The 11,151-nt window shown below is 45.7% G+C and overlaps 1 protein-coding gene across 4 annotated transcripts in view; it reads left to right on the forward strand.

Annotated features, from left to right (window-relative positions):
- KBTBD12 (kelch repeat and BTB domain containing 12) overlaps window positions 1-3,864 on the forward strand; it is a 100,351-nt gene extending 96,487 nt beyond the window's left edge. For all 4 annotated transcript variants that reach the window (XM_014846106.3, XM_044754467.2, XM_044754468.2 and 1 more), the window contains one exon: window positions 1,075-3,864. In XM_014846106.3, the coding sequence (XP_014701592.2) occupies window positions 1,075-1,256 (182 nt within the window). In that variant the 3' untranslated portion in view covers window positions 1,257-3,864. The remainder of the gene's footprint in view (window positions 1-1,074) is intronic.
- Window positions 3,865-11,151: the final 7,287 nt, after the last annotated feature.

Below are 11,151 nucleotides of genomic sequence, written 5' to 3' on the forward strand. Positions count from 1 at the left end.
GGAGCACTGCACCCAGCAACTACAAAATACACATCCTTTACAATCACACATAGACCATTCTTAAATATTGACTTTTATCTGCCAGGACTGGGTACTTTTACATACTTTATTTCCTCTAATCATCATAAAATTGTGAAATAGACATCTGGGCTGGAAAGCTTCCATTTTCCCCTTCATATTCACCCTGTCCTCTTCCCTATCATGTTCTGTGTCCCGCGAGGCTGATCTGTATGGGCTGCATTCATAGGCTCCTTTCCCCTCTGGCTTCTGGTTGGGTTCAGCCAATGGGAGGCAAGAGCAGAAATTGTTGGGTGAAAGGAAGATAGGGTCAGGGTATTTATTCTCCCTGCTCCCTCCCTGGGGGATTGCCAAGCATAGCTGCATCCATCTTCCCCTAGCTAAGTCTGCTCCTGCCAGGCAGCGCTCTCCAGACGGCTGCCCTCTCCAAGTTCCAGTATCCATTCCTTCCCCTTGTTTCCTTTCAGGTCGAGGAGTGGTAATGGTCCTTGCTATTCTTAGTCTGGAGTACTGTGCCATCCCTTGTAGGTCTTCCTAAACCCTGCCCACACCTTTCCAACAGTCCCTTTAATAAACTCTCTTCAATTTACCCAGTTTGAGTATACCATCTGTTTCCTGCAAGGACCCTGTCTGTGTATTGGCATCCTATCTGCATTTAAGGAAACATAAGCTCAGGGAGGTCAACAACATGCACAAGGTCACATTACTCTGGCTGTACCTCTTCTCATGGGTGTAGAAATAAAGACAGTTTCATTCCTTGCTCCCATCATTAATAAATCCTTAACATGGTGTTGAAGCATCCTTTCAGTTTTAGACAATAGTATGCCCTGTCAGTACATCTTGAATGATTTTTGAATGTGAGTTGTAACATGGCCTTGCTTAGTTTCTTAATTATAAGGAACACTGTGTCTTCCATTTAAAGTATCTGTATTCGATTGTTTGTTAATTAGTTTTTGGTGCATAAAACCTTTTGGAGGAAGTTGTTTAATACAGGATAATGACCTTTGAATTTAATACCCCCATGATAATTTGTCTTCCTACTTTACTGTTTTTCAGATCGCCATGAAGTTATCTCCAAAGAAATATTGGAGTTGGATCCATGGGAAAATCAGTGGAATGTTGTAGCCATCAATGTCCTCATGCATGATAGCTATGATGTCTGCCTGGTGGCCAGGATGAATCCCCGAGACCTCATCCCCCCGCCTTCAGATTTGGTGGAAGAAGGCAATGAGCACTGAGGAAAGCGATGCTATAGGACCTCCTGTTGTGTCTGAAAAGGAGGCATTAGGAATGGAGTGAGCCCACAGGCATCCGTCAGCCACCTAGGACATGTGTTGCATGTGTAGTGACCTATGTGCAAAGCAGCATATGCTGGGCGCTGCAAGGGGGAGTGTGCAGAGTCTGCCCTCAGGGACCTCCAGTTGGCTAGGGTGGACAAGATACTACAAGGGCAAATGTGGTGACAGCACAAGAGAAACACAGGGTGAGTGCCACAGGAGTACAAGGGATGGAGGGACATCACACTGCTGGGGACTCAAGGACAGCATTGCCAAAGAGCAGGGCCTTTGGAGGCAGTCCTATGGGTGTAGTTGATGGTGAGGTCACAGAGAGTGCTGAGCAAAGGTCTGGAAGACTGAGGAATATAGACCTAGTCTCTGAGCAGGGGAATCATCTCAAAATAGTGGTATTAAAGGAAGACTTCTCTTTGGGCTCTCTTCTGGCTTCAGTCTTATACAGACTGTCTATTCTCATGCCGTATACCCTTCTACTACAGTGACATTGCCCAAAACAGGGCTAGCAGTGGACTCCAGGTTCACGACAGCCCAGGCACTCAAGCCTCACCACAGTGAACAGAGGAATTCTGCCCTTGGTTGAGTCTGTGTCAGCGACAGAGATGCGGGGTTCCACAGCCCTCGTCCACTCTGGGGTTGGTACAGAGTGTCCTGGACTGGTCTTACCTGAGCTGCCCTTGGCCTTTTCTCAGATACATGTGACCTTCTACAGGTTGGCCTTGGTTGAACAAAACTGGCCTAGACCACCCAAGCCAGGGACAGACCAGGCTCTAGAATGGAGGAGAGAGGAAGCACTCCCTTTGACTGCCAGCTGCTCTCTCTGACACAGCCTTTGCAATATCTTCTCCAAGGTTGGAGAGTAAGGATGGAGCTGCCTGCTTCAGCCCACAGTTGAGCATAATCAGAAAACAGCCACTCCCAAAATATATTTTCGTGACAACATTTAAACACATAGGAAATCATCTGTTATTTTACTCGTCATCTATACTTCTGGAAGCACAGTGGTTCAAAGAATGCATTTCAGTAGCTGTTCTTCAACAACTCAAGAGTTTCATGTTCCACAAGTCTCTTTTTGAAGAAGGAGTGGTCAGTGAAATTCCCTAGAATTTTCTCAGGGGAGACAATCTGAGACTGTGACAGCTCTTCCTTGGCGCAGAGCTGTGTGACTGTAATGTCTGTTAGTCCAGGTCCCCAGCTTCCAGCTGTTAGCCCAGGCAGGAGAGGCAGGTCCATGGAAACAAGCCAAGTGGAAACTTGCTTCTGCCGCCATGAAGGGGGGACCACTTAGACCCAGGGGAAGTTGTCCCTGAGTAGGCTAGACTCTAGGAGGGCAGGGGCCACATCTATCTCTCTGCAGTTGTGCCCCAAGTACCCATCACAGTACCTGGCACATGGTGGCTCTTTGAGTGGCCTGCATGGGGGAGCATTTCTCAATTTGACAGCTTGGTCTCTGAGCACGTCTAGGAACCTGAGTTAAAATGAGCTAGTTCTTCTCCCTGGTGAGGGTCATAACTTTGGGTTCTTTCTCTTGTTGCAAAGGGAGAGCAGTTCCTCCAAGTGGGCTGTGCTGGCTGGTGGCAGCCGCGGTTAAGGATGAACCCTCCAGGTGTCTGCTTCCCTGACTTCCTCTTACAAATCGTGCACCTACTCCATCTGCTCCAACAGACTAGAGGCTGCCACATTTCCCTGGATCAAGGAGGCTTTGTTGGCGTGTCATGACACATTTCTAGATGCACTGGGTTCAAGAGCTAGGCTCTAGTCCCGGCTCTGCTACCTAGCTAGCCACATAAGCTTGGGCCAGATGACCTTTCCAAAGCCTTATTTTCCTCATACGCAGAATGGGAGGAAAAATACTTTATAGGGTTGGTGTGAGGATTGAGTGAGAAAGTGCTGAGCACAGTGCCCGCTGGACACCAAAACAGTCAACATTCTTCAGCTGCCATTACTTTTATTATTATTATCACTGTAATCAGCATTTCCCAAAGCACAGTGCCCCAAACAACTAGATGCAAATGCTTGAGTGGCCTCTCTTGGGATTTTAGGGAGCGAGGTGCGTGTTGTCTAGATAGTTCTTAGTTTCCCAGCCCCAGCCCCTCAGCTGCTCCCGCTGGTGTGCTGATCGACAAGGGCAGGTTTCCTTTAGTGTTTGCTTCAAGCCCTGGCTGCTCCTTGTCTGACTGTCATATTTGTGATTAAAAACAAGCAGCCCTGCCCTCCTGCTGTTAGGTAGCATTAGAGATTCACCTTTGGAACCACATTGTCCTCTCACTCCTTTTCTTCACTTTAACTGATGGCTGAATCAATGATGCATGGAGGGCTCCTAAAACTTTGACTGTTTGCTAGTTCTTAGCTTTGTGAAGCAGGGTTGTTTGACACTGAGCAACGGAACACAAGAGGAAGTGATCGGATGCTGAGGCTGACGGAAGACTGCAGCTGTCAGCCGCCCCCGGTCAGTCTGTGTTCATCGAGAAAAAGCCATTGTTCTCACTGATTAATTTCATAATGAGCAAATGCTTTAAATTTGAACATATAAAATAAAATTTTACTAATAAAGGATCGCTTTCATTTTGTTTTTCATGTTGCAATTCAGTGCAAATCTCATCTAGAGAAGGGGTTCTCATGCCTGAGAAGTGCTGAGAGTCACCAGAGTTGGGGACGACCAGCCAGAGGATCACTAGGAGCAGGACCCAGAGGCCAGGCCATGTGAGCTGGGTGAGGGGCAGGAGGTGGTCCCATTTCCAGGGTGGCTGAGGCACCAGAGGATGTCAGGAACGGGAGATGAGGCCAGTCACAAAAGACCTCGATGCTTATGCCCCCGCAACACACTTTCAAGCAAGGAAGTCCTTTAAGAACATCCATCTACAGCCCAGTGTGGACGAGCAGGGTGAGAGCAGACATGGGCAGACGGGCAGGAGGCCTGGCAGGAGCCCGTATCAACGAAGCTGAGCTGCCTAGCAGCAGTGGGAACCATCGAGTCCTGTGCAGCTGGAAATTGGGAGAGTCAGCAGTTGGCTGGCCGACACCGAGCAGGGAGATGCCACCTCAAGAGAACGACTAGTCAGCCAAATCCAAAGACCAGAAATATTTCCAGGGATCCCCTCCACCTTAAAGTGTTCCTTAAAGAGAGCCACCACTCAGATGGCTTCAGCTGTTCACCCCAGGCCTGGCTGGAAGCACCAAGAGAGAGAAGAGGCTGTGGGGGACTGGAATTGGCCACCCCAAGATATGTCTCTTTGGCATGAGGATTATTTGGGGCTGGTTACTTTTAAAAACTGCAGATAGGAAAGAAACCGAAAAGTAGAATTTACTTACCCTTTGTTAAGAGACATTTCCATTTGTAAGAGAAATCTCCATCTGTAAAGGTGTCTCCCTCTCTGTCCCAGGAAGGAGGGATGACCTTATCTCTAGAAACTCTTATCAGTGTGGAAGGCAAGGACTCAAGTTTGCATAATAACCTGACCCTTGTTTACTGTACTTGTGTGGTAATCTCTCATGATCGACTCCCCCTCCACCCCCAACATCCTCCTTTGTCTTTAGCTGAAGATGATATTTAAGGTGGTGGCTTCAGCCATTTTGGCGAGTTGCTCAGTTTGCCTGAGCCTCTCCCATGTATACATGTTATAAAGCTTTGTTCAATTTTCACCTGTTATCCTGTCTCATGAATTTAATTCATTCTCCAGCCAGAAGAACCCAGAGTAGGTAGTGGAAATGTCTTCTTCCCCGACAAGGCATTGGGGTGTATTCAAGTCACCCACTTCCTTGCCGGTCCTAGCAGACCCAGCTGGGTGTGCCCCACACTGCCATTCCCCTATTCTTGCTTCCACGGACAAGGACCCCACCCCAGCTCACTGGTAGATCCTGCCTAGCATGAGCTGCTGTAGCACTCGGATTCCTTTTACCACTGGTTAGTCTGATACGGCCGTATGGCACAATCCTGGCCAAAGAGACACAGAGGGAAACGAGGGAGGGAATCCTTTGGGGAGAGAATTTCTCACTCTCTAGAAGAGAAACAGGGGAAGAGATGGCTCTTCTCGCTGAGTCTTTTCAAATCTGCCTGCCGCCCAGAACTGCAGTGACTGACGGCCGTGAGGAGGAACTAGACATGGACTGTGGCAGTTGATCCACAGAGCGTGGTGGGATGGGGGTGGATAGACCCAGGTGTCCTGGATGGTGTGAGTGAGCCACTGAATGAACCAGCCGCTGGACATCTCGCTAGATGCTGTTACAATAAATACTCCTTATTGTTTGGGCCACCTTGAGGTATTTGCAGCCTAAGATTTCCTAGTGATACTCCAGTCTTCCCCCACCAAAGCCACTTTCTCTTAGGTGACATTTGCTCCCCCTACCAAAGGGGAGGATTCAAACAGTCCTGGTCCCTGGGACGTCTGGTGACAAGGTGTTTGAGTTCATCGCAGTGAGGTAAATTCTGCATGCCCAGAGAGTGCCAATGGTTTACAATCCCAAGGCACTTCTTAGCTACTTCTCAGGCATCTTTCTCTCAGAACTTCAACATTGTTTTTGCTATAACTCCCACTTACCACCTGTTTCTGTAAATAAAATTTTGTTGGACAGTCAGGGATTGTCTGTGACTGCTATTGCACGAGGGGCTGCCACAGAGCCCTTCTGGCCCAAGCCTCAAGTGTTTCCTATCAGAAAAAGTGTGCCAACTGGTGTATTCCATCAAATTTTCTTGAAGAAAAATACTGAGCTAAAGGAATATATAAATTATAAAGGAATATATATATGCATGCTCCTTCATTTTTACACATACATAACATTTTTACATAGATATACGTATATATATAGCATTGTTCTAATCCATTCTTTCACTCAACAGTATATTTTAAAAGAGTGTTCCATACACTCTTGCCTTTCACAGCTGCATAGTATTGGATCATAGACGTAGCATCGTTTCTTTAACAAATCACCTGGTGGTTTCCTCCAGCTGTTATTTGAAGGGGGCAGGGACTCCATTCTCTCGCTATAGGCTCTGGCACCAAATTCAAGGCTGGGGGTTGATTAGAAGGTGGAGTTTGCTTAGATTCCCTATGGGAGCCTGGGAGCTTTAGAGACAGATGCAGGAGCCTGCCTGGCTGTGCTATACGTGGCCTCAAGCCACTTAGAGTCTTTGGGGCTTATTGAGAGACATTACAGACAGCAGCCAAGTTAGGAAACAGACCAGTCTCATGCAGAGGCTGGCCCGAGCTGCCCAGAGAGAGGACCCCTGGGAGGGACCAGGCAGACGGCACCGAGAAGAGAACCGGCTGACACAGGCACAGTCAGGTTCTCGGGGGAGACCAAACCCGACCTGCAGCACTGAGAAACGCAGCAGTACTCCACTGGCGTGGAGCACAAGAAAAATACACGGGTCCGAAAGAGCACCAAAGCTTCAAGTTCAGGCCAAACACGAGGCTTTCCACCACCAATGGCACTTCCTTCAGGTTGGAGGCATGATTTAAGGCCTAGCAGCCCCACTGAAAGCGTGTTTCTCTGCCTTCTCAATGCTGTGGGTCTTTAGAGCAACATTCTAAAAAGGAAGTGTGCCAATACGGGATCTGCAGCATCTGGGGGACTGCACCATGAGAGGGTGGACCAGAATACGACAGGAGCAGAGAGTGTCCCCATGGCCTTGAACCAGCAGCTTCTAGCTCCAGATGAAAGCCACTCTCTTCCCATTTCTCTATCCCTACTCAATATATACGGGTGCTCAGACCCGAATTAGGCACTACAGGCACATCCAGAATGAGCCTTGCCATTGAGGAATTGCTCAGAGGGCAGATACACACAGGGAACATAGAAAAGGGTCAGGAGTCGGTCAGCATGTTCTGAGCACTTTTTCTGAGCCAAGCACTGTGATGGGTAGAAAGACGCGACGCAAGGCTGTGCTCTCGATGAGCTCACTTTCTGGAAGAGAGAGATGTGGGAACACAGTGACAGGACATCTTATGAGGAGTTCGAGTCTAAATCCACGTCAGGCAAAAATGCAGCATAGTTCACATTATCCCTGTATTATTTTCCGATCTCTGCTGGAACAAATCACACATTTAGTGGTGTAATACAACACAATTTATTATCTGACACTTCGGTAGTTCACAAGTCTGAAAGGGATCTTGATGAACTAAGATCAGGGTGTCAGCAGGACTGCCCTGCTTTCCAGGCTCTGGCGAAGAATCCATGTCCTTGCCTTTTTCAGTCACTAGAGGCTGCTGGCATTTCTTGGCTTTGTCCCCTTCCTCCATCCTGGAAGCCAACAATTACGATGTGGGGCCTTGCCCCCATTATCACATCTCCTCTGCAGACTCCCTCACCCACTCTTAAGGATGCTGTGATTACACTGGGCCCACGCAGATATCCAGGAGATTCTTCCCATCTCAAGGTCAGCTGATTAGCAACCTTAATTCCCCTTTGCCATGAACATTATATCTTCACGGGTTCTATGGATTAGAATGCTCACGTTTGGGAGAAATCATTGTTCGGTCTACCACAGCATCTAATGCCAAAAACTGCCCGTAAAGTACATCTGTGTACAACCTGTACAGGATTTCTTGTGTACCCCAAGGGTGGGGGCCACAGGGGTGACAATGGCAAGTGTAAACGCAGATGCATGATCATGAGAGCCCCTGTCTCAGAGACCCTGCACCATCCCTGCACAGGGGACGATGAGGGGCGCGGCTCCTCCTTGCCTACAGGATTCCCTCCATTCTGCCTTCACAGAAGCCTCTGGTACATGCCCTCGGATTCAGAGAAGTGCAGCAACAGCTAAACACGAATCCTCACGTACATTAGATACTTCCCCAGTGCAAGCAAAGTGACCGAAACTGCTGGGGGTGTCCAGGAAGGAGTACTCGTAGCTTAGGGAGTCCAAGGGGCTCCTCTCATGGACAGGTGACAGTGGGCTTGGGTTTGCTGGGTGCACAAGAAAGAGGAAGGACGTTCCAGGTGCAGTAGCAGCCTGTGCAAAGGCCCTAGCATGGGATGGGCCTGCTGTGTCTGGGGGACAGAGAAAAATAAAGATATTATATTTAATAGAAATAGCATTTATAATAAATTATTGACTTGCCAACAATTCTACCTTTCAGAATACAGAGAAAATGACAAGCTAACTTCTATTCTGAGCGATACAAAACTAGCCAGGCAAGTGAGTGTAAAGGAGAGTTCTTTTGCCATCTCTCCTTCCTTTTCTTCCTCATTTTCATCCTCTGCCTTAATTTTTTAATTGCGGTCTAAATAGTTTATAACATTGTGAAATTTCAGTTGTACATTAATATTTGTCAAACACCACTTAAATGTGCCCCTGCTCCCCTTGTGCCCACCCTCGCCCCTTTCCCCCAGTAACCACTAAATTGTTCTCTTTGTCCCTAAGTTTGTTTATCTTCCACATATGAGTGAAATCATCTGGTGTTTGTCTTTCTCTGTCTGGCTTATTTCACTTAATATCATGCCTTCAAGGTCCATCCATGTGGCTGCGAATGGATGATTATGTCTTTTTTATGGCTGAGTAGTATTCCATTGTATGTATGTAACACATCTTCTTTATCCATTCACCAGCTGATGGGCCCTTGGGTGGCTTCCACGTCTTGGGTATTGTGAATAATGCTGCAGTGAACATAGAGATGCATAAGTCTCTTTGCGTTGTTGATTTCAAGTTCTTGGGATAAATACCCAGTAGCGGGATAGCTGGATCATATGGTATTTCTATTTTTAATTTTTTGAGAAATCTCCATACTGTTTTCCAAAGTGGCTGCAGCAGTTTTCATTCCCCCAGCAGTCTATGAGGGTTCCCTTTTCTCCACAATCTCTCTAACATTTGTTATTTTTTGTCTTGGTTGATTACAGCCATTCTAATGGGTGTGAGGTGATATCTCATTGTGGTTTTGATTTGCAGCTCCCTGATGATTAGTGCTGTTGAACATCTTTTCATGTGCCTATTGGCCATCTGTATATCTTCTTTGGAAAAATGTCTGTCCATATCCTCTGCCCACTTTTTCATTGGGTTGTTCATTTTTTTGTAGTTCAGTTGTGTGAGTTCTTTATATATTATGGAGATTAACCCCTTGTCAGATATATTATTTACAAATATTTTCTCCCAGTTGGTGGGTTCTTTTTTCATTTTGACCCTGGTTTCCCCTGCCTTGTAGAAGCTCTTTAGTCTGATGAAGTCCCACTTGTTTATTTTTTCTTTTGTTTCCATTGTCTGAGTGGACATCGTATTTGTAAAGATCCTTTTAAGGCTGATGTCAAAGAGTGTACTGCCTATATTTTCTTCCGGAAGTTTTATGGTTTCAGGTCTTACCTTCAGGTCTTTGATCCATTTTGGGTCTATTTTTGTGTATAGAGAAAGATAATGTTCTACTTTCATTATTTGCATGTGGCTGTCCAGTTTTCCCAGCACCATTTATTGAAGAGACTTTCCTTTCTCCATTGTATGTTCTTTGCACCTTTGTCGAAGATTAGCTGTCCGTAGATGTGTGGTTTTACTTCTGGGCTTTCCATTCTGTTCCATTGATCTGTGTGCCTGTTTTTGTACCAGTACCATGCTGTTTTGATTACTATACCTTGGTAATACGTTTTGAAGTCAGGAATTGCGATGCCATTGGCTTTGTTCTTGTTTCTCAGGATTGCTTTGGCTCTTTGAGGTCCTTTGTTGCCCTATATGAATTTGAAGATTCTTTGTTCTATTTCTGTGAAGAATGTCATTGGGATTCTGATTGGGATTGCTTTGAATCTGTAGATAATAGGTAGGTAGGTAATCTGTAGGTAATTTGGACATTTTAACTATGTTTATTCTTCCAGTCCATGTACATGGAATATTTTTCCATTTCTTTATGTCATTATCAATTTCTTTCAGTAACGTCCTATAGTTTTCCTTGTATAAGTCTTTCACCTCCTTGGTTAAACTTAATCCTAGATATTTTATTATTTTTGTTGCGATTGTAAATGGGTTGAATTCTTGAGTTCTTGTTCTGTTAGTTTGTTATCAGAGTATAGAAATGCCACTGGTTGACTTTGTATCCTGCAACTTTGCTGTAGTTGTTAATTATTTCTAATAGTTTTCTAACGGATTCTTTAGAGTTTTCTATATATAAAATCATGTCATCTGCAAAGAGCGAGAGGTTCACTTCTTCATTGCCTATTTGGATTCCTTTTATTTCTTTTTCCTGCCTAATTGCTCTGGCTGAAACCTCCAGTACTATGTTGAATAAGAGTGGTGAGAGTGGGCACCCTTGTCTTGTTCCTGTTCTCAGTGGGATGGCTTTCAGTTTTTCCCCATTGAGCATGATGTTGGCAGTGGGCTTGGCATATATGGCCTCTATTATGTTGAGATATTTTCCTTCTAGACCCATTTTATTGAGAGTTTTTATCATGAACAGATGTTGAATCTTGGCAAATGCTTTCTCTGCCTCTATGGAGATGATCATGTGGTTTTTATTCCCTCTTTTGTTAATATGGTGTATCACATTGATTGGTTTTTAGATGTTGAACCATCCCTGTGTCCCTGGTATGAATCCCATTTGATTATGATGTATGATCTTTTTGATGTATTGCTGTATTCAGTTTGCCAATATTTTGTTGAGGATTTTTGCATCTATGTTCATCAGTGATACTGGCCTGTAATTTTCCTTCTTGTTGTCCTTGTCTGGCTTTGGGGTCAGGGTGATGTTGGCCTCGTAGAATGTGTTAGGATATTTCCGTCTTCCTCAATTTTTTGGAATAGTTTGAGAAGAATAGGTAATAAATTGTCCTTGAATGTTTGGTAGAATTCTCCAGAGAAGCCATCTGGTCCTGGACTTTGATTTTGGGGGATGCTTTTGATTACTGCTTCAATCTCTTTGCTTGTGGT

The sequence above is a fragment of the Equus asinus genome, chromosome 21 (assembly GCF_041296235.1).
Source record: "Equus asinus isolate D_3611 breed Donkey chromosome 21, EquAss-T2T_v2, whole genome shotgun sequence".
NCBI lineage: Eukaryota > Metazoa > Chordata > Mammalia > Perissodactyla > Equidae > Equus > Equus asinus.